The sequence below is a fragment of the Folsomia candida genome, unplaced genomic scaffold, assembly GCF_002217175.1.
Source record: "Folsomia candida strain VU population unplaced genomic scaffold, ASM221717v1 Fcan01_Sc020, whole genome shotgun sequence".
Taxonomy (NCBI): domain Eukaryota; kingdom Metazoa; phylum Arthropoda; class Collembola; order Entomobryomorpha; family Isotomidae; genus Folsomia; species Folsomia candida.
In genome coordinates, this window is record NW_019091212.1 from 101,777 (window position 1) to 129,356 (window position 27,580).

The 27,580-nt window shown below is 37.6% G+C and overlaps 4 protein-coding genes across 8 annotated transcripts; all 4 read right to left on the minus strand.

Annotated features, from left to right (window-relative positions):
- Window position 1: 1 nt before the first annotated feature.
- Window positions 2-9,620, minus strand: LOC110857972 (alpha-N-acetylgalactosaminidase). Of its 2 annotated transcripts, none has more exons than XM_022106586.2 (12): window positions 9,120-9,620; window positions 3,258-3,494; window positions 2,677-2,746; window positions 2,443-2,547; window positions 2,326-2,361; window positions 2,181-2,268; window positions 1,861-1,911; window positions 1,705-1,799; window positions 1,461-1,622; window positions 1,171-1,368; window positions 872-1,109; window positions 2-790 (listed from the first exon to the last, which is right to left on the minus strand). In XM_022106586.2, the coding sequence occupies exons 2-12, from the start codon at window positions 3,428-3,430 to the stop codon at window positions 618-620; spliced, it is 1,389 nt and encodes a 462-aa protein (XP_021962278.1). In that variant the 5' UTR covers window positions 3,431-3,494; window positions 9,120-9,620; the 3' UTR covers window positions 2-617. The 2 variants fall into 2 exon arrangements, with proteins under 2 accessions (XP_021962278.1, XP_021962277.1); XM_022106585.2 differs by lacking the exon at window positions 9,120-9,620 and adding an exon at window positions 6,545-6,700.
- A 739-nt stretch (window positions 9,621-10,359) lies between these two features.
- On the minus strand, window positions 10,360-11,188 carry LOC110858176. The gene is made up of 2 exons (XM_022106859.2): window positions 11,028-11,188; window positions 10,360-10,799 (listed from the first exon to the last, which is right to left on the minus strand). Exons 1-2 carry the CDS (start codon window positions 11,061-11,063, stop codon window positions 10,467-10,469), a joined length of 369 nt encoding a protein of 122 aa, XP_021962551.1. The 5' UTR covers window positions 11,064-11,188; the 3' UTR covers window positions 10,360-10,466.
- Window positions 11,189-11,522: 334 nt separating this feature from the next.
- LOC110857959 (stromal interaction molecule homolog) lies at window positions 11,523-23,411 on the minus strand. 4 transcript variants are annotated; one of them, XM_035858562.1, is made up of 14 exons: window positions 22,532-23,411; window positions 21,665-21,798; window positions 21,354-21,583; window positions 21,131-21,246; window positions 20,883-21,052; window positions 20,381-20,500; window positions 19,674-19,841; window positions 19,503-19,603; window positions 19,287-19,441; window positions 19,128-19,205; window positions 17,288-17,566; window positions 16,530-16,731; window positions 15,651-15,801; window positions 11,523-13,866 (listed from the first exon to the last, which is right to left on the minus strand). In XM_035858562.1, the coding sequence occupies exons 1-14, from the start codon at window positions 22,713-22,715 to the stop codon at window positions 13,228-13,230; spliced, it is 2,727 nt and encodes a 908-aa protein (XP_035714455.1). In that variant the 5' UTR covers window positions 22,716-23,411; the 3' UTR covers window positions 11,523-13,227. The 4 variants fall into 4 exon arrangements, with proteins under 4 accessions (XP_035714455.1, XP_035714454.1, XP_035714456.1 ...); XM_035858561.1 differs by having other exon boundaries at window positions 22,520-23,411; XM_035858563.1 differs by lacking the exon at window positions 17,288-17,566 and having other exon boundaries at window positions 22,520-23,397.
- A 1,041-nt stretch (window positions 23,412-24,452) lies between these two features.
- Window positions 24,453-27,528, minus strand: LOC110858005 (DNA polymerase kappa). The gene is made up of 5 exons (XM_022106628.2): window positions 27,223-27,528; window positions 26,841-27,113; window positions 26,649-26,764; window positions 26,515-26,582; window positions 24,453-26,227 (listed from the first exon to the last, which is right to left on the minus strand). Exons 1-5 carry the CDS (start codon window positions 27,265-27,267, stop codon window positions 24,639-24,641), a joined length of 2,091 nt encoding a protein of 696 aa, XP_021962320.1. The 5' UTR covers window positions 27,268-27,528; the 3' UTR covers window positions 24,453-24,638.
- Window positions 27,529-27,580: the final 52 nt, after the last annotated feature.

The window sequence follows — 27,580 nt, forward strand, 5'->3', positions numbered from 1 at the left end:
CTCTGGTGTCGAAAAATTTATTGAATTTCACGCGCTCAAAGTCATCAACACAATTAAAAATCAACATGCATGAATACCTGCCGTCGATGGAAAGATAATAAAACCTTAAGAAATTTCCCCCTTTATATTTTTTCATATGTAAAATATAATAAATAAAAATAGGAACATTCAACATCTAAAAACCCTTCAAGATAAAATCACACCATTTCAAAATATGTATATCTATGTAGCACTATTTACATTATAAAAACGTCTAAAATGAAATAATTACAGTTTGTAAGCAAATTAGACGACGACTCAAGCGGTGGAAAATTGACTGATCTACTTAACCCATTTAAAGTTTTGCTACAAGGACACTTTTTTGCTGCCTTGTTTCACACAAGAAAAAGTACAAGACAAAAAACATCATCTATTTTGTATCACGAGCAACAACAAGAATTTAATAAGGACGACAAAATGTGCAGATGGCTTGGCAAAACGCAGATGAATTTAGGGAAGCATTTGAACCTTCTTATCAATTCTTAATCAACAAACGATAAAAAATTTATATGTATACAGAGAGAAGAACCCTTATTAAGATATGCCTCAAAATAATTGTTTAACTAATTAAATAATTGTTAGTTGTCCTTTTCGCCCACTTCCAACGACCTGGCCAAAGATGGAAATCGCGATAACCACTGAAGTCTCTGAGGTAGTGCGCGTTTGTCCTGATTCAGTGTGGAAGCATGACCAAAGGGGATGAGCTGCTTTTGGAAGGCAGAAGCTACCGTAAATCGAAGCATGACACAGCCTAGAAAGACACAAGATCGATATACACTTTTGCAAACGTCGAATCCACGCTATGAGTATTTGTAAATGTGTGTAAATTTACCTGATGGGTTAACATCGACAGTGATCTTGTCATCGGGGGAAAGAATGCCATAGTCTTTATTCGTATAGAGATCTTCCACCCTGTAACCGGCTTCATGAGTGAGACCGAGCTCTCTATTGATCACAGAAACTTCGGAAGGCGTTCCGTCCGTTCGTCTGTTAAGGAATACGATCGCGTATGAAAAATCGGCTCGGACGACGGGAGTGATGGGACGGGCCCAAATTTCAATTCCGCGATCCTAAAAACAAAAGTAAGTTAGCTTTCTGAAATGAAGGATTCCTTCTTAAGTTTCATTGTACTTTGTAAATTCTCCTGCCCTGAATGCCCAAAATGTCTTGATTGACCGCGATAATTTTACGATTTTGAAGAATTGCTTTGTAGTCTGGTTTAATCGTTCGAAGATCAACGGACATGAGGAGGGGTGAAGCCCAAATTGCCCAAAGTGCGAATTGCGATTTACTTTGTTCAAAACTGAGCCCAAAGTTTCCAACGATTAACTAGAAGAGGGAACAAGATGGAAATTAAGACAATATTGGTGCCACATACATTTATTTCTGGCTTCAAATATATGCATATGTATATATAGTACCATATCTGGATCATTCCAATGCCCAGGACCAGCATTGGGGACGATGGCATCTTGGTTTTCGCCATAATAATCGATAATCGTTTGAATACTTTGCCAAGAGTCCTGAATATCGTCGAAATTACGCCATAAATTGCAAGCACCTTTAATAGCGGTGAAGTTTGGCTGAAAAGAATATTAACGCTGTACTACCGATTCGTCGTATATATTTATTCTTTTTTTACATGTGTATCAAAGTCATACATACCTCTATTCCACTGTAAATTTGATACACTGGCCACGAACAGGAATACATCATTGGTCTTCCGGTTTGATTTAAATAATACCCAAATTCAGGATACCCTAGAACACGCAAACTTTAATACTAATGATCCACATAATTCTAAAAACTTTTAACGAGTACCTCGATCCATGTCCACTGGATGAGAGTAACACCCATCCAATTTTACGTAGTCTAGAAGAATTAACAAAATTCAGATTACAGTTTTTAATAAATAATAACATTTATAAAATCTCCACATTCATTCTTTAACTCTGTCCATCAAGTTGGGCTTTATATTTTTATGACTTCAAAATTTGACCCCAGTATTATGCATATCAAGACATGCTATCTGTAATTCATTATCTTGATAATGAATTGATCGCAAATATTGGCAAGTAAAGTAATCTTTTTCCTCGTTTTTCCTAAAACTTCCATGCAATCCAATTAATCTTTATTCTTACCGACTGCCCAATCAGCAAAAGTGTTCGCATCGGCTTCCAAATGGCCCAAAATTCCAGGATATCCGGCACAAGTATAATTTCCATAATCCTACACAAAATTACACATATTATTCAATTCATTCAAGCAAGCAATTTTGTAACTCACCTCATAAATCCCAAATTTCAGCCCTTTCGCATGAACCTGCAATAGGTCGAAAGTTAATAAATCCTCCAACCCCACCCATTCAATCTTAACTTCTGAATCATTGAAATCAAATCTTACATAATTTGACAGTGCCCTCATTCCACTCGGAAATCGTTCCGGATCTGGCTGCAGGCGTCCCTGTGCATCTCTCGTTTTCGCGAGGTAGCAATCATCCACATTAATCTATAATTAAGTCAATTATTTAATTAACATCACGTCGTCAAACAAAACAGTCGTCACGCACAGTTGAAGTCACACACCAACTCACTTTTTGAAAGGGAATAAGACAAAGTCATAAATTATAACACTTACGTATTCATACCCCACAGCGGCGTACCCTTCACTTACGAGCAGGTCTGACATTTGCATGAATAGCCGCTCACTAAAAATTAAGCAATTTGTTATTTACTTTGGTTTCTAAACAATTCAAAATGTCATCATCAATTCGAACAAAAAGAATTTAAATAAGGTCGGCATCGCATCATCGTGCACATTAAATATATTTACGAGATAAGTCAAGATCGTATGTGCATATGTAACGGATGAACAAAGCCCGAGAGGCTTTTTTTACAGATATTTAAATCTGTGTGTCTTGTCCCCTGTGGAAATGGGTTAGTTATTTGCTACGCATCAGACCACGCTCTTGACTTGACACCTCAACCCACGAAGTAAATTATTATTCTATATATTGTGAAATTGAATTGAAATGCGTGCACACAACAGGTAATGCGCCAGCCTATGGACGAATATGTATGTGGATCTGTTTTAAATATTCGTACGTCTTTCTTATTGCCACTAATAAACCTTGAAACACTTATTTATTTTCTTGAAATCTTTGCTTCTTTCAGAATTCAACTACTAACAGAAAATTAAGTGAGATATGTGTAAATTACCTTATACAATTGTCTGGATCGTTTACGCAGTCCGTATTACAGCGAAACCTTTCCCACGCCAACCACCCCATGGGAGGCGTTCTGGCGAGACCGTTTTCCAAAGATTTCGTCATCAAGGGCAGGATCACGAGGAGAGCAGCGCTCCATAATCGGAGGACGGTTTTCCCTTCCATTATCGGAATTATCAGGGATGATAAGGCAATTGACACTTGATTCGAACACCACTTCAAAGATTCGCTGCAAAAAAATAGAACTCACAAATTTACATAAATGTTAGAAATTTAGCCGCATGATAAATTCTATTTCTTATTCCTTCGACATTGGGACGCTGTCGCAAAATCGCAAAAAATTCGCCGCCGCCACCGTCGACCTCTGGTCCGAACATATATTATGCAACAATTTTTTTATGTACAACACGTCCAATACTTGCTAAGTCAAGAAAGTTATTTAGGTTTCATTTAATCATTAAAGGAACCGTTCTATTTTCTCATTCAACTTTTCTTCCCTTCATACCAAATAATAGTATTGCTTCTTCTTTGTCCTGATATTTTCTTCTCAGACTCATCCTCCTCAATTTGGACGTTAGAAAGTGTGCATGACTTCATGAAAGTAAAAATGCAACATGACCCCATCCAAACATACATAAATAAATAGAGTGGGAATAGTGGGATACATGCAGTGGTGCAGTAAAGGTGTCCTCGTGAAAGACCAACTCTATTAACAGCCTTCTTTATTACGACAAAAAGAAAGAACGAGTTATCTCACAGCAGAAATATATTTAAATCTCATTCGCAAATTGAAACGGTACCATTAATAACACCAATCAATTTGCATACATAAGTCGAATTAACAATCGTTCGTGTTTATGCAATAAATCTTCAGATCAGATCTGCCAAGTAGAATCAATATGCCCGACCGACCACACCAAACAAAATATGCAATAACAACACTTCATTCCCATCGAAAACGACAAGGAGATTGATTGTTACATCTGAATGAATGAGTATTTTAACTATTTAATGTAGAACGAGACACCCCAATAAAAATAATACTTAGCAAAATAATATCACGTCACGCACCCTTTGTTCCAGAAATGTAACGTGAGTAACAACTACACAAAATGTAACAGTGACCTGATCACAATCGTCACAGGCAGGCGTCACTCAATCAGTCATGATTTGCTTGCACCCGTACCGTCGTCTCTTTTCAATCTCGCCATCTTTTTCGCCTAATCGCACTGTGTCACCAACAACAATGACATGACACATTCATCCAAGATGCACTTTCCTTCCCAGCTATGCAGCAAGACGAGAAAAAAGAAGGACTAACTAACTTAACTTTTATTTAAATGCACAGAAGCATAATAACAATAACGCCTCGTTTAAATCGAATTACTTGGGAAGAAGAATGGTCTCAATAAATCGATACAATTGACAGTTTGCATTGACAATTTATCCTACATAGAGGAAGTGCAAGTAGACTAACAAAACAAGGCAACAATGCAGCGTGGTAGGGGAGCGTCCATAAATCACGTGATCGATTAGAGGGGGGGAGGGGGTCTGAAATTTGTCACCAATTATCACGGGGGGGGGGGGGGTAGATGGTCAGGTGTCACGTGTCATGAGTAAAGTTTTTTTTAAACTTTTGTATATGCCAATAAATGTCATGAGAGTTATATATAAACCCTCTTGGCAATACCACACGCAAGAGTTATATAAATTTGATTTTCATTTTGCATATTTAGAAACTTGCTTCGACTTAAATTCTTATGTCCGACTGGCGTATTAAATAGTTATTTACACATGTGTATAATGTAGCTCTAATTTGATTATGATTTAAAAAATATTGTTATTCCGGACAACATGATTTAATTTGAGCATCATCTCCTGTCACGTGACCGGTGGGGGGGGGGGGTAGCGAAATTATCACCACCGGTCACCAAGGGGGGGGAGGGGGTCAAAATTGTCCAAAAATCGATCACGTGATTTATGGACGCTCCCTAGGTAGGCAGGCTAGTTTTTAGCTTATGTAGGAGTTACTTTAGTTTAGTTTTAGTTAGTTTAGCGTGCAATTCGCGATAGAAAAACAACACGAAAGCATCATCCCATCCTCAAGTGGTAAGAAGAAAGAATGTCATTGTGAAAGGGAAATTTGAGATCAAAGATCTCCTCAGTTAAAGTAACTCGCGTATGTAACATTGTAATGACAATAATAATTGGGGATGTCACGACATTATAGATCGGAAGAATTTAATAATGACCAGTTTCTTGGTTTGACACACAAGTACATACAGTAAAACAAGACATAAAAACAGACGTTGGAAAAGCCCCTAATTCCAACCGTTTTACGACGACATACTGTTTACGAAAATTGTAAAAGTGTCGTCCTCGCCTTTTTATTGCTCTTAAAATAGTGAACTTTGCGACTGCAGTCTAATTGTGCAAGCAAGAAAGTAAAAAAAATATGACAAATTGAAATCAAAATTAAAATCCTTGCCGATTTCTCTGATCTACTTGTTACAGAATTTTTAGTCAGTCAGTTGGAGTCTAATTTTTCATTGAAAGCGCGAATGTCAGAAAAATTATGGTCTCAATCAGTTCAGACAAGACAATAATTTGTGCAAAAAATGTATAAATAAATCTGTTGTGATGGGAGAGTACTCACTCGCTCGCTCACTTCATTAACAGCTCAATTTGTAAACAATAAGTATTTAAAGTCTCCGTGTAAGGCAGGTCGAGTTTGACGCCTTAATGTGCAATATAGAAAGCGGAAGTCTTTCCTACTTAAGGTTTCGTTGGTAAAGTGCTCCCCACTCGTAATTAGTTTGCTTGGGCAAGAAACACTTTTTACTAAAAGTTTAGCTAAAAAGAGGAGGGTGCATTTTTTGAGAGAGATTTTCCTAGGGGAATTTCCCCACAAAAAAAATCAATTACCAACAAAATCTAGTAGGTCTAGTCCACACAGAGCAAGGTTACATTCATTGGAGGCGGAAGCGGGGGACAGAGGGACAATGTCCCCACGGTCATTCTATGCCCCCATCATTTTTCCATGTTATATAAACCCCTCCCTTCCATATCCTACAATGTTAATGTCCCCACAACTTCCGCGACCACTGTATGCAATAAAATTATGAAAAAATGAGCAACTTACTCATCATTAAAACGAACGAAAAGGTATAATTTGGGTGATTTGTAATTAATCCATTTTTATGACTGTACGACAATTCACAAACTTGTATCTCGAAACTATGTAGTTACAAGTGCTTTTATTACTGTATTTAATATTACCTGATTTGTAAATTAGTCAGAAGGGAAAAAGTCGCGCAGAAATTGATGCCTCTCCTACTGCTAAATTAAATCGATGATTGATATCAAAAATCAATTCAAACGAATTCCTATTCCCTTCTCTCACCAACGAAATGCGAATGTTACGAGTATGAAATGAGCTTATATAACTTTCAATCGAATCGATGTACTGCGACGATGACAATTTTTATCTTATCGTCTAGAAAACAACCTAATGGCCCAATGGTTATTATATAAACACAAAATTTAAGTAATCACCAATCCAACAACAAATATTTATCGCAGTTCTTGCTTTTTCGCTAGTAAAGCGAATCTCTGCACTACAATAAATACATACTTCACCATTATTTTATTACATATTGACACGACCCAATTTACTTTACACTGGAAAAAGTTGCAGACATAAATAAATGTGCAGAAGGAAAAATTAGTTATGTTGCCATTAAATCACGGACATAAAGGTGTGGTGGTTCGTTATTATAAGAATGGGAGCAAAGTTGACATCAATTAATTGTGCGTGTAACAATATTAACTATGAATGAGACCGTGTAATCTGCAGTAAATGGTGTGCCTAATAAATTTTACACGCACTTGTAACTAGTTGTCAGTGCGTGGTGGCGGTGTGTAAGCAAATAATTCTTGCGATGTAAAATATGTACTTTATCACCTCGCCCATAATAAGAAATGATGAATTATCGAATTTGTCATTACTCATAATGGAGGTCTCCCAGTTACAATACATGCACATCATAAAAGTTGGATTGAAATCAGAATCGGTAACAAGTCTCTGTACTCCGACTTGTACGCATCCTTTATGATTATTTTTTTGTGCTGTGCAAATAATTGGAGGTGATAAAGTGCAAGTCAATAGGTAAAGATCATGCTTTTTACACAATGCAAATATGCATCGAACTGGACTAACAGTCATTAGTTGAACGATGACCAAAGTGAAATGCAGTTTTGCAAATTTCCACCAACATTTGTTTGCCATATTTTACCTACATTTCTCTTGCAACCAACAATAAAATGACACTACAAAACTTTTTTTAGTTAAAAAAATGCAATTCATTTCAAACTTACCCGAAATGGGCAACAACAATGCAAATTATTCCACATTCTAATACAGACATTCATTATTGATACAACATACGTGAATTAATATGAAAGTTCCATTCTGTGTATGTACATTCAATTACTTCCATTGTTAATTGTAATAAGTACGAATTATGAAAATGAATCGGTGCACGGCATGCAGAAAAAGTACAATGAATTGGCCTCAGTGTTCATTCGGAAAAGTGGTGTGTGTATGTATAAATTTATGAAAATATTGTAAAATTTGCTGTACCCGACCAAGTAGGGCAGACAGTATCAAGTCAATTTTTTGCACAAAAAAAAGAGGATTTTTTAGCTTAAAAACGCGTATACCAGTGTTTCGGGTGCAACTAACCACTTGGAAGAAATAACGGCATGAAAGTGCTTTCTTGCAGCTACTTTGACCTGCAAGAAATGCAAGGCGCAAGAAACTACGCCCAGCCGCGCATAGTTCATACGGCGCTTGGTTATCTGGCGCATATTTCTTGCGCTTTTTTGCACTTTTTTACACTTCGCATTTCTTGCAAGAAATGTAGCAAACCCGCAAGAAACGAAACACTGGCGTACACCCACCAATAACCATCTGCATAAATATATCGTATCACAGGTTTCATCAATTCATCATGCATGGTCAGTGGTCATAATGAAATCCTCTCCTTGATGAGATGAGCTTTAGGATTTAATTTTCCTTCTTCTTTAATACAAGATAAATAAAAAGAATAATGTGAATATGCGAATTATTATTTGCCATTTTCCATTTCTCGCATTGATGCTCAATAAGTGGATGATGTCTCTTCTAATTGTCGTCATTTGTTGGTTGGTTGGGTGGTCTTCTAATTGTCGTATCGTCATCGTCATGCATCATATGGGATACATGATTTATTTCAACTTTTAATGTTGGATTAAATAAATTTGTGAAAATAATAAGTGTCTACACAACACTACGCTAAAAAGTAAAAGATACACCCAGCCAGCACCACCGGCATTTATTTATCTAACTTTTCGACGTGCTCCAAATTGATGATCAAGAAAAGAATGAGAACAATGTCATCGAGAGTAAAATGTTGGTCTGGCTGGGTTTTGTGATCTTCTTCTTGCCAAGAAAGCAGTAAAAGCCAGTTTTCCGCTTAGACGGATGACCAAAGTAAAAAGAGGATGATCAAACCGTGCATCTCAAAGAAACAGAATCTGACCTGACCACTTTCCGTCGTCGTCGTGGTCGTCGTGTTTTTAATTTATTTAAACTTGGCAAAGGATGAAGAGATCGCAAAACCAGCCCCATTTTCAGGATGATTGGATTAGAGGCGCAAAAATGAGAGTAAAATTTGTTGTCGTTTTAAGTAATGAAGGTCAGCAGAATTTAGACAATGTGAATCTTTGAATTTGAATTCAATCCTTATCTGGATAATTCGGTGGTAGAATTTGACCTGAAAAAGAGTAGCAAATCTGTCTAAAATTTACTTACCTTCTTTGTTCTGTTGACCTTTTTACGTTGATCTCGACTTAACGTCAATGTTACAACTTGCTTAATTCTTGTTGACACTAAATTTGTACCGTTTTTAATAATTCGAATGACTAGATTTTTTCACCCATGATCCAAATCACAGACAAATTTAAGTTGACACTTTTGTTTAACCGTTAATTAATAAGTTACTCATATAGTTCCCATTTTCAGTGAGGATAATGTTTCCTAAGCACGTGTCGTTAATTAAAAAGTTGACTGGACACAAAATGTCAATATTTCCACCCGACAACAACAACTGACAACCGGTCGACTTACTTTCCGCGATGGAATTTGAACCCGTCTCAGCTGAATTGTGAGACCGAATTGTTGTCGTTTTTATGGATTTTGGATATCAATCAATATGGTTTCGCTTACTTAAAAAAGGAAGGAAAGTGAAGGAGAAGAAGAATTAAGATGCACTTTTTATGCGACCAACCACTTACTTACTGCATGCCAAAAGTTGGACTGATTCCTGGCATTCGAAGTGGCAGTGGTTTTACTCTTTTTTGGCAAATGCAGCATCAACATCATTTATCAGTTTCTATCAGCAGCGGATTCTTCCTTGCACACAATTTTTCTTAATGCAAACTGCACAGCACATGCTTATCTACGTCTATCTAATAGTTAGCATATAGCTGATTTACTCACCAAGTCGACTCGTCTTTCCGGTTTCGGACTGTGTCAAGAGGCCAACTCAATCTTTTTTAGGCTTGGATTGGATTACTTTAATAATGCACTTCAAACCTTGTGATGAGAGTCATTTTCAGTTGGCTATTGGCTCGATGATGAGATGTGCATGCATGCAGAGAAGAAGGGGGTGTGGATTAGTAGGAATATGTTATATCCGGTGTTGATAGGATATGTGCTGTATGGATGGATTGTACAATAAATATGTATGAAAGGACCAAATTTTGCGTGTTTTGGTAACATTTCCTTCTGATTTTATAACATTTTACTCTCCTGTAAAAATGTGAGACTTTGCACCACTCGTAGTAACGTATGCAGTGTTTCGGGTGCAAGAAATGACGGCAAGAAAGTGTTTTTTTGTAGGTATTTTCATCTGCATGAAATGCAAGGCGCAAGAAACTACGCCCGTCGTGAATAGTTCATAGGGCGCATATTTCTTACAATTTCTTCTACCTCGCATTTCTTGCGTTGCTTGCTTTGCAGTGTAAGAAACGAAACACTGCACGCATGAAGCTATGTCTTGGATGAAATAATTTATTGCGAAATTGATAACAAAATAAATAAATAAATACAAACGTAAATTATATATCGAAAATATTCCAAATTGTCTAAACAATCGATCTAGATTACCCACTGTCTGATTCGCTGCTCGTCATCTTCTTCTGATGATGAATAATCGTCGTCGTCATCTTCCGATGAGGATGACGAAAATTCTTCCGAAGTGTCATCGTGACCTGTTCCGGGGTGGTTTGGCAATCCTTCGGCATCCGATGGTGGGGGAATTATTGCTTCCACCTCGGCTGGAGCGGTGGCAACTGGGGGGACTTCGGCAGAATTGGAACCCAAAGCGTCAGACGTGGATGGAAGAAGGGGCGAATTTTCACTCCTTTTCACCCAACCGACGCCAAAGACGGTGGCAGAATTGGTTTCAAACGTTAGCAACGTTACGATTACCTAATGTCAATAATTTCTTGATTATTGGATTTTTTTTCTAGGGTTAAGGATTAATATTAATCCGGGATTAGATTAATCGGGGAGTAATTAAGTATTCAACTTCGTAGGGATTAACGATTAAGGATTAATTTACAATGGTTTTGAACTCGGGATTAAGAATTAATTGATCCTGGTTAAATTGTGATTTAGGATTAATGCAATTTATGTTACAAATTGTAATTTACGAACCGAAATGATCAATAAATTTCCGAAATATGAAGACATTTTAAAAAGTAGTGTCCCGAACTGGAAGTGAATTTGCAGGAAATGAATTTCAGAGTGGCTTGCAATTCAGGGATCTCACATTCACTCCAACCAAGTAATGCAATTTTATAGGACTCTTCACGGTTCTTTAAAGCGCATGGGGCCTTGGACATTTGCATAGTTTATGACAATTGTGATACGAATGATGCCACGCGTCCTTACGGTACGCATGTGAAAAACAGATATCAGGATTTAGCAGAAGGTCAGGTACATGGACGAATGGAGGTGATAAGAAGAATACGTTTACCTGGCAGACCATACTTTTTACAGTGTACATAAAATTAACAATTTAAATTCAGAGGGTGACACACATTTCTGAACATTATGCCAAATCGGTAACAAATTATCACATGCAATACATATCATGTACGCCTGTGAGGTGACAAACGTGTAAAATAATTTTGTACACATACATTCCTCTTAATTTGCAGAATTTTTATTAAATTGTTAATTAACCGTTCTTAATTAAAGTTATTAAACAGTTTTTCTATAAAATAGTTTTAAATTGAATTTTAAACGAGTCTTGTTTTACTCAATCAAAATAAACAATTTCGACATAATTAATGAGGGACACTTTTAAAAATGATAAAATAATAAGTACGCACACTTCTTACACGGTACAAACTTTTACCAAGTATCAATCAGAGAATCCTTTAAAAATCGAGTACATACACAGTACAATTCACGATTAATTAAAATTCAGGCATTATTCATTATTGAGTCCTTCCTGCACTTTTAGATATCGATATATAGGCCACAAACAATGAGTCGGAATCATAATACTAATTATTTAGTTATGCATAGCTTTACTGGACACAATATTTAATTAAACAGTAGTAGTTATTCATGTCATGTCATGACAAAGTACACTAATTATGTCAGTCCATCCATCAGACAGAGATTGACTAAAGTCGTAGTGATGATGATAAGTTTTCCAAGTATTTTTCGTGTTATTATCAGTTCTTGATTTTCACTTTTTTTTAGACTAACTTTATTATCCTACAATCATTTTTTACTCATTTATGTAGTTCTACTTTTCTAAATATTCCTAATCTGAACCTGCCAGAGAATTATTATATGAATTTATTATTATGAATGTCTGATCCTTGTTATTGTTCTTCTTCCTTCATTTTCACGGGTTAATACATGTTCGGCCAGATAAGTGATTTCCAGATCTAATGTACTGTAGTTAAATTAATGAAATTCTACATTCTACTTGCACTTCTAACTTTACGAGATTTGATGTCTTCATTAATTGCATATAAGTTTAGCAGGTGACCTTAATTATGATCTGACTAAATACATACGTGAGAAATTAAATAAATTAATGCATAAAACCGTAGAAAACCAGTCCAGTCCATGATATTAAAATTGAGATGATAATTATTAATAGTACCATTGTTGCTGAGATTGAGATTGCGAGTTTCTTGAATTAAATTAATTAAAATAAAATAAAATGGAATAATAATACACGGCGTTTCATGCAGATCGATCGAGATATAAGTCTTTCTGAGGTAAATATAATAATAACTAATATGTTATGCAATTCAATATAGTCATGAAATTAAAATGTGTATGCATGCATAGGATCGTGGCGGTGGTGCGATGCTGTGGCATCTATAATCTTAATAGTGACCTGCTTGACCTTTGCTGTGAATGCGTCTCAGAATGGAGGTCTTCCAGCGTATGTTCTCTGATTTTGAGCAAATTAGTGTCAATAGATCACGAATTTAAGTAATATAAAATTTGCAACAGACACAACCTCCCAATGCGAAAAGGTTTAGCAGAGATATTTGCATACTAGGAGGAGAAACACGCCATAAATTTGACAAATTTTACACTTTCTAGATTTACTATGCATTTTCTCCTCTTCAGATGAAAATATATCCGCCAAACGTGGCCGTTGGGAGTTCGTGTCGTTTACAAATTTCATACTAATTAAATTTGGGATCAATTGAGACTAATTTGCCCAAAATCGAATCGCATAAGATGCGAGACCTCCATTCTCAGTTGACATTCTGACATTCAAGATAGGATAAATTAACGTAGCTTGCTGATTGGTTATCTATCATTACGAGATAATTTTTCCACGGAATGGAAATAAACATTTTATCCACCATCACCGTCAAGTCTCCACCATGGGTTGTTGATGATTCAAGTGATTCGTGTCCTCCTTCTGCCTCCGCAGGGAGGAAAACATGCCCGAGAATCGTTTCCGCTTTGTCGACGTGAGAGAGACCGTGCTGGCTAAAGAGGCTGACTTCATGGCGACAATATCGCCATTAATGTCTTTATCCTTCTTGAATAGGAACTTATTGCTGTCATATTTCTTCTTAACACTTTCCTCCGTTGCTACTTTCCCCGTGGGGTGGACAAGTTTGGAAAAGGTGGACCATAACTTGGACCCCTTTCCTTTCGTGGAGGGTCGCCCACCTCCGCCACCACCGTTTTGGGAATACTGGAGAAAAGTGGCGGCCAACGGGACGCCGCCGGAATTGTTGTTGGGGCCGAGCTTGTGTTGAGACCCGTTGATGGCGGTGATCGTGGTGAAGTTTGCGAGGTCGAGCGTGGTTGTCTTTTGTTTATCATTCTTGATGAATTGTGCAGTCGTCGGTGGTGGTGGTGTAGGTGGAGAGTGAAGAACTTCATGTTGGGCGTCAGCATTCGGAATAATAATCGTCCCGTCGGAACTTAGTATATTTTCAGAGTCGGATCCACTTTCTTGGGTGGTGCTATTATTGTCCTTGTCTTGGAGGGGTCCTTCCTGGAGAAAACAAAGTATTCCGATGATGCTGATACATAGACACACAAATAACCAACAACGCCCCCACACACACTTCACTTCCATGGATTATTTAAGCGACATTTTACATACAGGGATTTTTTTACTATAGCATTGGAAGGTGGTTCAACATTACTAATAAGATTCGATCGTCAAAGTTTGAGACTTTTGAGTTTTAAAAATTGTGGCATTATTCTAACCTAACATAGATATTCATGGTTTCAAGATAAGCCTAACATTTTCAGAAGATTGGAAGGAATACTGAAGGTGAAAAACTGCATGCAAAATTGTCATGCAAAACTCCATCAACAAATTTGAATTATCCGCTACAGGGGGTGTGGAATCTTTAAGTATTAATTAAATTAAACTGGTTAAGGGTTGACACTGAACATATGAAAAAGGTTTCAAATTTCATGAACTATTTTGGTAATTTTACATACATTTCTGTACAACTGTTTCAAACGTCAACGATCCTTCTCTTATAAATAAGCACAAAAATCCGAATGAAAATTATTCAACGACGTCAAACAAACTTCCATGACTAATTTCTCCAGTCAATTCTTGGCCGACAAACAACACAGGCAATTTGACTAAACTACGATTTTTTATTTATGTATTTATTACAAGCACAAAGCGTAAAAGCGGACACAGCAATAAATCAAATCAAGTCAAACCGAATAATTCAACAAGGAAATGAAAATGAAAATCAAGAACAACTTGCCAAAAATATTTATGTATCTTCAACTATTTATTTTATTAGCATCAAATTAAAACTAGGGTAAAATCATGTAGTGTTTGTTTGTTTTATTAATAGTAAGGCTACAATATTTCTCAGACTTTTAGGGTAAATAAAGTATCATAATTATTCTTGTATTTTATTATCTGTGGTGAATCTCACACAATTATTGACGGGTAGTTGTAGTAAGTAAGTAAGTAATTACGTGGGTAAAAGTTTAGGCCGCTGAGGAAGAAGTGGGTGTATCAGGAAATACAAAATAACCGGAAGAAGAGGACAAGTACTTTAAAACTGCAATGATAGCAGTGTAATTTTCTGATTCAGAGGATGAAAACTTTGCAAAAGTGTATATAATAAAATAATATGTATTTACTAAAAGAAACTCCAAGAAAGAACTTCTCCTTCTCCTCTAACTAAAAATGGAGTCCTCCAACATATTCTCTCCAATTTTGAGCAAACTAGTGTCAATCGATCACAAATCTGATTAATATGGAATTTGGAACAGACACGATCGCCCAATGGGCACGTTTCAAAAGTGATATTCGCATCCCAAGAGGTGAAAAAGGGCCCTAAAGTCGAAAGTTTTACACTTTTCAAATTTACTGCACATCTTCTCCTCTTCGAATGCAAATAACTCCTCCAAACTTGAGCATTGAGAGATCATTGCTTTCGCAAATTTTATACTAATTAAATTTATGATCGATTGACAGTAATTTGCTCAAAATCGGAGAATATGCTGGGACACCTCCATCGTAGAAACTTATGCGCATAGCGTATAACTATTTGTAGTAGTAAAAGTCAAAAGAATCGAAAGAATACTCTTCTTTATTTTCAGAATAGCTATGATCTAATCCAATCGAGGAGAGGAGGATGCAGCATGCGTGGCATTTGGCGTAATATTATAATATTTACATATTGGTGGTGGGTGGGTGGGTAGGATAAGGAGCGGAGAGTAGTTTTGAGGTGGTTGGTTGGGTGGGCGAATAATTACCAGAAATTGAATTAATTAACATTATAATCACATCCCTACCTCTGGTACTTTCGTGGCAGACGAGATACTCTCCAGACTGTGCGTTTGAGACAAAGCTTTGGACACGACGCGTCGAGCCTCTTCATTGTCCATCGAGTCAAATAGAGATCCAGTCCCGGCTCGCCCATTCGCATACGCTTTCATCCTACTCCTTTTCCCCACGGGAAGAAATCATTCCAAAATTTTATACAATTTCTAATCCCATTTTTAAAAAAGTAATCATATTTGTCTTGTATAAAGTGTAAGCTGTGTACGTGCAGCATGCTTTAAAATTGCACCATGCACGACATGCAAACCCAGTAATTAAAGAGACCATGATCACAGCACCTGGTTTGGTGAAAAAGACGAAAAACAGACCCCCCTTTTTACAGCAGTGGTGACAGAACATAACTCACGTTGTCTTAACGTAGGACTCGATGACTGGTCGACATACTCAGCGCATTTTTAATCATTTCTCGGGTCAGGAAATTTATTTTTAAATTCTGGACCACTATCGAGTCCTTCGTTAAGGTAGCAAATACGGTCAAAAGTGATAAGTAAAAGTGCGACAAAATAAAAATATAAGTACAAATTTGTGTATACTGTGTACACCCGAACGAACTAGAGACAGGTTAGTGCTTACTTCACGTTAAACTAAATAGGTAAATAAAAAAAAAACCCACGTTCCAGAATAGTAATTAGGAAACGAAACGAAATAAAATATGCATGCCCAGGACACACCACCAACAAGATGAGAAGAAGCCAACCAAAAGAGGACATCAGTGTTCATGCGACATCATTCTGAGCCGTTTCTCAATGCCGGAATGCTGGAAACTCACGCTGGCACATTTTCTGAGCGGATAATTAAAAGCGGCTGCACGAGCGGCGGATGTCTCTAACCTGTGATCTGCACGGAACGTGACTCGCCGCGCGTTGCTGATGTCGGACGGGTCGCCGACGATGTTGTCGTCCTCCCCGTTCGACGAGTCCTTGGAGGACGACTCCCGACTCAGCAGAGACCTTTCCCGCAGGGACAACATGCTCGAGGCGGATTTCGACCGGGCCATGGACAACTGCAGAGAGTGACTTGTTGGTCCGGACACTGGAGGAGAATTTTACAATTATGACATTACAAGTCGGTAGTCAGTAAGTAGTTGTGGATATGTAAAGCCAAAATTATTTCGTCAAGCCACGTCTTTTATGCGTTAATTTAAAACATAAATCACCACGAAACGTGTTAAGACAGTTGGAAGCAAAGCAAGCCCCATTCAAAAGATGTCATAGTAGCGTTTTTCTTGCACTGAAACGCAAGAAATGCAAAGTGCGCCATCCGGCCACGCCCCCCAAAAAGCATAGCTGCGGAAAGAAGTTTCTCGCGCTTTGCATTTCTTGCAGGTCAAAATAGGAGATAGACAGCAAGGCAATTTTACATCAATTGTACAATCCATTACACAATTTTCACAACTTTTTTCTCACTCGATTCAGAGTGGCACTCATTCCAATCCATTGTATCGTTCAATTTCCAATGGTATCGTTAATCAAGTTTTCACTTCAAACCAAATCGACATGAACGAGTTAGGACCCTCAAACTCTGGTCGTCAGGGTCATCAAATGACAAAACCACGGATAAAATAGGGATGCTCTGTATGTATCCGTACCTGAATCCTCTTCAGTGATTGAGGTCAACAAGTCGCCACCATTTTGATTCATTCCTATCCCCATCCCCACACTATTACCATCCGAAGACTTGCTACTTCCACCCCCTTGGGGCACGGTACAAAAACAAGGCCCATAATTTCCCATACAGGCAGTATAATCGGAATGAGGAGACGATGAGGGGTGGAAACTATACACATGTGTTGAACCCGACAGATAATATGAAAAGTTTTGATGACCCGGAAACATCATGTAGGTCGAAGAGCCGACAAGCTTGTGAACTTTGAAGGAAATAATAGACAAGAAAGCGAAATTCAATAATTAGGTAAAATATTTCAAATTCCCCAAATACGAAAAGACCAAAACCACACAAACCTTACAATTCAGGTCTCCAAGCGTATGTTCACCGATTACGATCGAACTGGCGTCATTTGGAAATTGCATGTTAATTAAATTTGCGATTGATTGACACTGATTTTGTCAAACTCTATGAGCATATACACGCTGGGAGACCTCCATTGTTAGACTTAGACACTCACGCTCCACCCATTAGTCAAACAATTAGTAAATTCTACACTTCTGAAATTACAATCTAACTTTTCAATAAAAAACAACCGCAACCCAATAAATACGATACTACGTTAAATAATCATGGTCAACTTCATGTCAAAATCATGCAATGCATGTGATAGCAAAAGAGAAAAAAATCCGAGTTCAAATAATAGAGTTTTCATTAATTAAAATAAATACCGTTGTTCAAAATGCAGTACAATTTTTGAAAATAATAGTCTACACAGGGTATGTATAACAATGGTTAAGTTAGTAAGAGAATACTTAACTACATCCTAGTAAATCAGTATGGCTTTACGGTTTAAAGGAAGATTATCAAATCAATTATTTAATCAAAAAAGGGTAACTTATATGTTAACGTGCCCCATTCATTGTATTCCTGAGTGAGCGAGTCGAATAATGAAAAACTAAATAAGCTGAATTCTAATTTATGGGTTCATTGGCAAGGTCATAAATTAAATAGTTTCTCATTGATATTCATAAGAAGATTGAAAAAAAAGCTCGAAATGTAATGTCAGTGTTGAAATTCCATTCAATACCTAATTTTGGCCACCTATCAAAACCGTATCACCAAAATATTTAGTCTATAATGACATCATTTCCTTTGTACTCACACTCACACCCCGTTAATCTCATCTTAACTATTATATAACAACAAAAAACAAAAATAACAACCAACATTGTCTCTCACACGACCGACACCACCACAACATGAAACAGTAGTAGTAATAGTAGTAAGTAAATAGCATACACAAAATTAAAGCTGCTCAACCGGAATACATAAAAGTGGAGTGGAGGATAAGGCGGTGTGACTTGATAAATTGCGTTGAAATTACATAAAAACAAAAATCTTTGGCAAGGTCTCCTCCCGTCCGGGCACTAACTCTAACTCGATGGCAAATTAAAAAGTTACGCACAAAATAAAGCGTGACCATCATGAATCGCGTCACATTGAAAATCGACCATCGTAAATTTTTCTCTCTCTCTTTCTTAAGGTACGTGATCACTCAGAGATTCGTAAAAATTAAACCGTTACAAAAAATGACAACGGTGTCTGATTTTTCTTCTAAGGAAATGAAGGAGACCATTCCAAAGAAAAGCTTGGAAAACACGACAGTAGTATGTTTAACAATGGGACGACGCAGTCAGCAAGATTCAGGAGATATCCCATCGTCATGATCTCTCGGTTGCGAGTTAAAGAAGGGAAACACACAGGAAGTTGGTGTACTCATTCATGGTTTGGATGAGGTGGGAGACGAAGTTTGGGCCTACCTGCAGACGGGCAATATATAGAGCTCGCTCCATCATCGTCGATATCATCTTGACTATTGCTTATCACAGATCCGGGTCCTACATGTAACAGAGTTTACAAATGTACACAAACTGCATCAAATGTTTGCGTTATTTTTTTCCAAATTGTATATCATTTACCAGCAGCATATTGCGGTTTCCCATACACTTTTAACAAACTCTCCAAGTACTGGATTCCCGGATTATTCATTACGGAACAACCAATTAGTAGCTCTATCTGCTTCCAGCGATGCATTCGTTCTTGTAATTCGTGCGTGATTTCAGTCAATGACGTCCTAAAGATTGAGGAAAGTTTAATTTTCAGCCAATACAAAATTTAACAACTAAAACTCTCACCGAGCTTCTAGTATCGCTTTATCTACGTCATCTATCGATCGACCGTGAGTCGTTACAAAGGCTCCCATAAGGCTGGACCTCTTCTTTTTCAACTTGTCACACTATGTAAATCCACATTTTATAACTGTAAAAATTAACCCATTTCAAAATATATGATTTATTCGTTCTCACCGCTTCCTTCGCTTGTTTGAGCTGCTTCTCGGCTCCAGTTTTCTTCTTGTTGTATGTCTTTAATTCCAACTCGTACGTGTACTGCAACCAATGTTGCAGCGCGGGTGGTGGGACCCAACACTTGTCTTGCAATTCAACCTCAGCTCGATGCAGTTCACTGCGCAAAACCTATCACAAAAAATACAAATGTAAGTTAGACCGTGGATTTGAAGTCTGTTTTTTCTATGGGGAGAAAAATTCCACGTAAAAAATGGACCCTAAAAAAGGGTTTTCGTCCCCGCTTTCCCGACAAACGCGTTTCAACGTTTACACCACAAATCGAACCCAAAGTAAGAAATTTTGAAACAAAGTGAAATATTCATTACAAGAATTTCGTCTTCCAACTCTTCACAACAACTGCTTGGAGACATTATTCCTTTCGGAGGACTGTTCGTCGCTACCACGGAGCACGTCGTGGTAGCTGTCAATTCAAGTTCTTGGGAATCTTTGCGAGTGCTCATGAGATAAGAATTAATTCTCGAACGAACAATTACTACAAATTACGACTCCTGACCAACTTGGACCACGTCTTAAACGATACTGGTGCCAGGATTTGTACAAATTGTGGATTTTTACCCTACCAGCCAACCGTTACTAATAGAGTTTGACGACGAGCGTTACAAATGTTAAATGAAAATGAATATGCATTATCAGGATTTCAGGTTTACCATGTTTTCTTCTCGAAGCTTTGACAATTCATCTGGATCGTCACCCAGAATATTGGAGGCACCTCCTTCTGGAACAGAGTCTTTCTTTTCTTGAATGGTTTTTGCCTTCTCCAGTTCTCTCTGTGCAAAAATACCACGGTAAGATAGGTTAGTTTCAGATTATTAACACGATTCAAACGACGACATTGTCGTTTCATAAATTAAATCATATCTATGATTTAATCTATGATTTATGATTCAATTTATGTTCACGTTACATGTTTATCACTTCAAAATTTGACCCCGGTGTCCAACGCCACAAATATGACAACAATTTTTCTGAATTTTCAAATCTAATTACTAATTTTTCCAAACTCTTTGCGATAACTTTTTCATCTTTTTTTACGCATGTCTTGATAATGAATGGGGGATAGCATTCAAAATATTGACAAATCAAGTAAACCTTTTCCTCGTTTTTTCCAATAAAAACTTCCGTGTAAATCCAATTAACTTGTCTACTAACCTGAAGATCGGCCAATGTTTCTTCCGCTTTTGACAGCTCAGCCATATGTTTAGACATTTTGGTCAAGTCGTCCTGTGCCCATTGGTACCTCTTATAAACGAGATAACACGCAATCACTGCGGCGGCGAGGAGTGTCGTTAAAATAGCGTCTTTTACACGGTTTGTGGTATCTGTAGTTAAAAATTGAAAATGTTTTTAAATTATTTCAAATTCTGTTGTCTATGTGTATTCTTCTTATAATATATTACCTCTCGGAGGACCGAAAAGAACCACATCCATTGCTTTCACTGCGATTCGTTGTCTCGTAATTGAGTCTTTCACACCTAATTGAGCTTGTAGAAAATTGTTGTAGTTTACGGCAAGGCTGAAATATAAATATTATTGGTAAAAGTTCACTTCCTGTTTTGTTCATGCACTTGAAAAATCATGCAATATAAATAAATAAACTTTGTGTTTATGTGTATTACATACATAGGCAACACGGTCCCATTAATTTTTCGGGCATTAAATTTTTCTTGATGTTGTGGCAGCCCAACGAAAGTAATCAACCATTCAACCGTCTGTTGAACGGTCCAATTGTGAACTTCGGATTTTATCCAACTTTCCCACAATTCTTGAACGGAAACTTGAGTATCTTCACGGTGAAAGGCCTTTTGTCTGTTTTCAATGTTTTTCTCATATTTCAGTTCTTCTCGGAGGAACTGCGCAACAGAAAAGTCAAAAAATTATAGATTATCACACAAAATTATGTTAAAGAGAGAAAGACATTCGTTCGTTCGTACCTCGTTTGACTCGGTTAAGTCAATGTTCCCATTTTTATCATCGTCCAACTGACGATGCAATGACCGTATCGCGTCCAACGCTAGTGCTTCCGTCTCATCCAGGGATGAACACCATTTCTCGCCATGACACAGATCTGTAGTTGCAAAAAAAACAGGACGACCAATTAAAGTATATTGACATCAGTTTAGTGGTAAAGATGCGTATCCTCTCTAGTCGACTTAAAGTTTTCATCACATTTCATGTCAACTAAGAAAAACCGTGGTGTACAGTCACTCAATCTTTCATCCTTCCTGCTTGTATGGATAGATTTGATTTGATTGGCATCATGTCATCATCTTCATCATTCATCACCACAAATATTCCACCTTTTCTTTTGCCAACATTCTCGAAAAAAAGATCAGACTAATAGTCGAAGCAAACAGATGATAAACAGATCAAAAGAATCTGTTATACAAAAAACTACTGTATATACATATACAATGAATTAATTACTGCGACGTACGTAACATTAAATAGTAGTGTTCTGGAATTTATTCTCCTTTGTAATAAGCCAGACGCGATGATGACATGAGACACATGTCAACCATTTATTGAATTAAATTCGGTAACACACAAGAGCAATTTGCTTTAATTAAAGAATCGTAATTATTAGTGTCGTCGTCTTTTACAAGAAACTGATATCTTTCAAGCATTGTCTAACCCTGTAGGAGGACAATTTCACCTCAAATGAGCCCTGTCACTTACTTAAATTGAGTCACTCAATCTAATGAATTTATGAAACTTGAAACTACTACAAAACATAATGTCACAAAAGGTCATGCCGTTAATACAATCGAATTATTTGCAACCCTTACCGCTATCCTCACCTGCCGCTCCGTTGCCATTACTACTTCCGGCCGCCCCACCACCATTCCCGTTACCCGCACCACCGTTACTTCTCCCCGGCGATGACGTCTGCTGTTGTCCAACCGCAAAACCACGCCCGTTCAGAAGCAGGGACACAAGCACAAGAAGTGTCGACGGTCTAGCTAATCGACAACAATGCGCCATCGTTACTGGCTAAACCACACCCAAAATCTCGGTGGTTTGGTCTGCTGACAGATAATTTTTAAACACTTTCACACATCTGCCCTCCTCCCAGGACGACTTCACCACCACGATGGGCAGGTCGGTCAAGTCGTATTTAAAATAATTAAATATTGACACCTCTCAGTCAACACGAAGTTGTCAAATTTTGTGTGGGTGGACTAAAAAAACAGAGTATGTGTAGCTTTTTTAATATATTTGTCCTTGTCCGTGCCGTTTGCGACTGACTAAACAAGTCCCAATAAATAATTGTAAGTACTAATTATTCCTATTATTATTATTATTTGTGTATTAACTTTAGCCTCAACAGCAGCAGCAGCAGTTAGTTAGTGGAATAAAATAAAATGTGATTATTTAGCATGGGAAGAAGGAACGAGAAAGAAGGTCGTCGTGTTATTAAGAACCAAGTCACAATATGTGTAATGGAATACTCCGTGGTTTTGCTACTATGCTGCTCCTCTGCCGTGTCAGTAAGAGGCAACTTTTTTGTCTGCAAGTATAAAGTACATCCACATTTATTAACCTGTTGTGTTGTTGTGTAATGGAATATGTAAAAAGTTCACTCGCACAACTAATACCACTACTACGAAAGGAAACTGAGAAAACGGACGGAGCACGTAAAGTAAAATAGTTAGTTAGTTAATTGGTCTTTCTTGGTATGGGGGATGCATGGCATGGCGATGACTGGCTTCATACGGACTTTACTCTGGCTTAAACTGCGCTTAATAAGGAAGCATGCTAGATGTATGTATGTTATCATCTCCACAAAATATTTCTAGGACATGTAAGTAATGGTGATGAAATCGGGAAGAAAAATGTGAATTTTGGATCTGTTAAGCTCAATATTTTGTGGTCAGGGTGAATTGAACCGCAATGTTTTTACTTCAATATTTTATAAAGTTTTACAAGGTAATCTCCTACTACGCATCGATATTTGCATTTAACCAAATACAAATAAAATGATCTGTGGAAATTGTGCGGCAGCATTAATTAGCGGAATGAATATTGATCATTTATCCAAGTGGTGTAATTAGTGGGGACAAAATCATCTCACGATCTGCCAGTGCCATCTGATCTGGTGACATGACATGGAGGAAAAAAGTGCATGCAATTATCTAATAAATAATAACTGATAATAAAATCAGGAGGGAGATCCCATCACATGAAATTATTTACAAAGCACAGAGCAGCAGATACATATGCGTTACAACATGTACTATTAACCTTCACACCAGACCAGAAGAGAGAGACAACATTAGAAACTAAATGACATTCGCTCATGACTTTGTTACCATTTACCATAGCCATTTACTTAAATCGGGTTGGTTTTAAAATCCTGCTGCTGCTGCAATGTTGTTAAAGTTAATGATGATTAAATAACAATCTGTCTGTAATAAATAAGTCCATGCAGCTAAGTACATACATACATCGCAAAAGCACAATCGAGTATTATCATCATCAATAATACTTCATATGTACATGTGTTTGCAGTATTGTCTCACTCGCTCGTAATAAAATTAACGAGGGCTTCATAAATGTTTGCACATATAATTCTTTTACCGAAGCAATTAAATTTGCAAATGTATAAAATTTTCCATTCAATTATGCACGATTGATAATTCATAACTGACGTCGACCGACAATATGCGAGGGAGGAATGCAAAGTATGCATTGTTATTGTTATGTACATTATGCAATGGAATTCAATGAAACAAATATTTATTCTGGTCATGTAACACAATACAATATTCGTTTTGTAAGAGAAATATCACAGTTGTAAGACTTTGATTAATTAGAACAAGGGAAAGCCAAAGTATGCCTGAGTGTACGCAATATGTATCAAACGACTAAATTATTCAGAAATTCATAAATCAATATTTTTACTACCTAATTCCGTTTGAAAAAAGAATCGATTGAAGGTTGACCTTTACGTGGTTTGGATTTTAGAGTATTGTTTGGCTTTGACCTCGAGTAGGCAGGGGCTTCATCTGCTGTTTCGACCGCCCTTAATTTTGTAGGAGTTGGGTTGACCGGAACTTGGTCGTCTTCTTGGTCGAGGTGTCGTTTTGTGGCTGTTTGTCCTGACACCGGAGGAGTAAAAATGGATTTACTACTGCATGGTAGTTGGGATTGAGGTTGAGCGTCCTGCTCTGTCGTCCCTTCACGCATAATACTTTTCATGACAGAGACGTTCAAACATTCGTCAATGTGCGTGTTCATCTTGACCTCGATTTCTTCTTCAGATTTGAATTTGATGGATCGATTGCACACGGGACATGTCGCGTGACACGTCGTATCAAGTCCGTCGTCGCCATGATCATCTTCGGGTCGAAGATGATCTTCCTCGGTACCGTTTTCACTCTTCACCTCTTGTTTCACTTGCCCATTGTTATTCGCGAATGACATACAGTCATCCAAATGTGTCCCGAGTCCTCGCATACAGCCAAATTCTTGCTCGCAACAGGGACACGTATATTTTTTAGGTTTATTAAATAGTTGCGAAAGGGTTTGTTGCTTCATTATTCCACCATTTTCGGTGTCATCTTCATCCGAGAGGAATCGCAAGTTTGATATTCGCACTCCCATCAAGCGTAACTGCAAGTTTGGAATTTCCTGCTCGTACGAAATGTAAATAGACCAAGCCGTCTTGTATATCGTGCTGGCATTCGAAGTATACTCGGCAATAGATCGTGCCCTCGTTTTTACGTCGAAATGTGTAGTTTTGATCTTCAGCGCGATAGTTTTTCCGGTAGCGCCCTTCTTCTCCAAATCCTTCTGTAATTCTTGGGAAAGATCGTGACACATTTGCTTCAGTTCTTCCTTGGTCGCCTTTCCAAAAGTTCTCTCACAACTAATCGACTTTCTCACGTCGTCCCCTTCAGAATCCAGCGACATGAACGAACCTGCAACCCCTTTTGAGGCAGCGAGGAGGAAAGATGCCGTTGCAGGCTTGAATAAGAGATGAATTATTCCACGTTTTTTCCAAAGGTCGCCACAAGTCTGGATGTCCAATCCTTTCAACATTACTTCCGTTACGGGACCGATTCCACAAACTTTTCGGACTGGAAGTTCCGTCATAAATTTTTCTATGGCTTCGATACTGCATTCGAGATAATATTGATTGTTTGGTTTGTTGATATCGCTGCATATTTTGGCTAGTAAACCGTTCGCAGCGATCCCGGCGCTCACGGTGAGTTTTGTAGCTTCGAAAACTTTGGTTCTAATCTCTTCCACCAGCTCGGACGCGGTCATTTCGGACTGTTCTCCACTCAAGAAGGAATTTCTCTCCTCCAAGCAGCGCGAGATGTCGAAAACGGCCTCGTCCATGGAGACGGAAAGAGTTTCGGTGTCATACTCTTCCAAAACTTGTTCAACTTCTTTACTGGCGGCCCTGTATTTGGCAAAATTTACGGGAACAATGGTCAAGTCCGGGCAGATTTTTTTCGCAATAAAACCCGGCATTCCGGCACGAACACCTAGAAAGTAATAATACTAAATTAACTTCATGGGCGAGTTTTGAGTGTTTTCAAATACTTAGTCCATTGATGACTAAAATACTTTGTCAAAATACAGTATTTTGAGCTCCGTTCTTGCCAGGGTTTGGATTTCCAGGTGTGTTAAGCCCATAAGTCATACCGTATGAATGACTACTGCATTTTCCATGCAGATTTTCTTCTTTTTGTGGGTGTAACACCCCTGGAAATCCAAACCCTGGCAAGAAATGAGATCAAAGTACTGTATTTTACCCATCAGTGATACTTACCAAATTTCCTAGCATGGTAATTGGACGTGCAAAGCATAGAATTTCCACCAACAGCCATGGGAACTTCCCTGTTAAAAAAATAAATATATATGACTTTAACAATCCAAAATTATATAAATATGAAAATTCCTTACTTGAGACTTGGGTTATCTCGCATTTCCACCGAAGCATAAAACGCATCCATGTCCAGGTGTACAATAATTCGTGACAAATCTCTCTTGTCCTCCAATTGTTTTGCGAGTACGTCGGCCTAAAATAACCAAAATATCGTCATAATCATCATTGTCAAGTCAACAAAAGAAATAGAATTTATGAACCACACCCACTTGTTTTTCAGCCTTGGCTAGCGTTTCTGCAGAAAACGCAGCAACTTGAGCCTGCATATCAGCAACTTTTTTACGCAATTGTTCCTGGTTTTTCTTTTTGTGTTCGTAAAACTTGGAACCACGGGAAGTGTCGTTAATAATTTTGTTTATCCGGTCCAAATCAAGACCTTCCATTCCAGCCTTGGATACATTTAGACGGATAACTCCGCTTGGGGGAGTGGCGATGGAGTCTTTGTCGTACTCGTCGTCGTCATCGTTCATGTCGACGGAATTCTGCATAACAAAACCAAAAGTTACAAAAATTTGAGAAAAAAGTGCAAGCGAAATTTGTAATCATGAACGAATTAAATTGTTTGCCTTTAACATTCAAAAGAAGTTTTACCTTATTTTTATTACGCGGAACAACGGAATCTTCGAGTTCTGACATGATAGTAACTATTTATTTAATGTGCAAAAATAATTTTGCAGATCGGCACAAAGACACAATAGAAACGTATAAAACACCACGTTCGCGGAATTTTGAAGGGTAGCATGCGAAGCAGTTTTCTTGCATGAAAAATGAAACATTTTACATGAAAAATTCGCAACTTTATTGGAACAAGGTTAAGTTAAGATTATGACAAAAATTAATTAAATACATAATATCAGAATAACTATTTTATGCAGAGTATTGTATTTACTAACTCAATTGATTTAAATGAAAAAGCTGTATGCATGCAAATTTACTTAGGCAAAGGCAA

Bases quoted from the DNA above. Each gene is read 5' to 3' on its own strand.
- LOC110857972 (XM_022106586.2), bottom strand. From the start codon at position 3,430: ATGGAAGGGAAAACCGTCCTCCGATTATGGAGCGCTGCTCTCCTCGTG. The intron at 1,110-1,170 runs GTACAATGAAAC...TTTTGTTTTTAG, and splicing joins AGGGCAGGAGAATTTACAAA to GATCGCGGAATTGAAATTTG. The intron at 791-871 runs GTAAATTTACAC...GTGTCTTTCTAG, and splicing joins TGTCGATGTTAACCCATCAG to GCTGTGTCATGCTTCGATTT.
- LOC110858176 (XM_022106859.2), bottom strand. From the start codon at position 11,063: ATGTCTTCATATTTCGGAAATTTATTGATCATTTCG. The intron at 10,800-11,027 runs GTTCGTAAATTA...TATTGACATTAG, and splicing joins GAAATTTATTGATCATTTCG to GTAATCGTAACGTTGCTAAC.
- LOC110857959 (XM_035858561.1), bottom strand. From the start codon at position 22,715: ATGGCGCATTGTTGTCGATTAGCTAGACCGTCGACACTTCTTGTGCTT. The intron at 19,206-19,286 runs GTAAATGATATA...TGTTACATGTAG, and splicing joins GAAACCGCAATATGCTGCTG to GACCCGGATCTGTGATAAGC. The intron at 17,567-19,127 runs GTAGGCCCAAAC...TTTCCTTCAAAG, and splicing joins TATATATTGCCCGTCTGCAG to TTCACAAGCTTGTCGGCTCT.
- LOC110858005 (XM_022106628.2), bottom strand. From the start codon at position 27,267: ATGTCAGAACTCGAAGATTCCGTTGTTCCGCGTAATAAAAATAAG. The intron at 26,765-26,840 runs GTGGGTGTGGTT...TGGTTATTTTAG, and splicing joins TAGCCAAGGCTGAAAAACAA to GCCGACGTACTCGCAAAACA. The intron at 26,228-26,514 runs GTAAGTATCACT...ATTACTTTCTAG, and splicing joins TTACCATGCTAGGAAATTTG to GTGTTCGTGCCGGAATGCCG.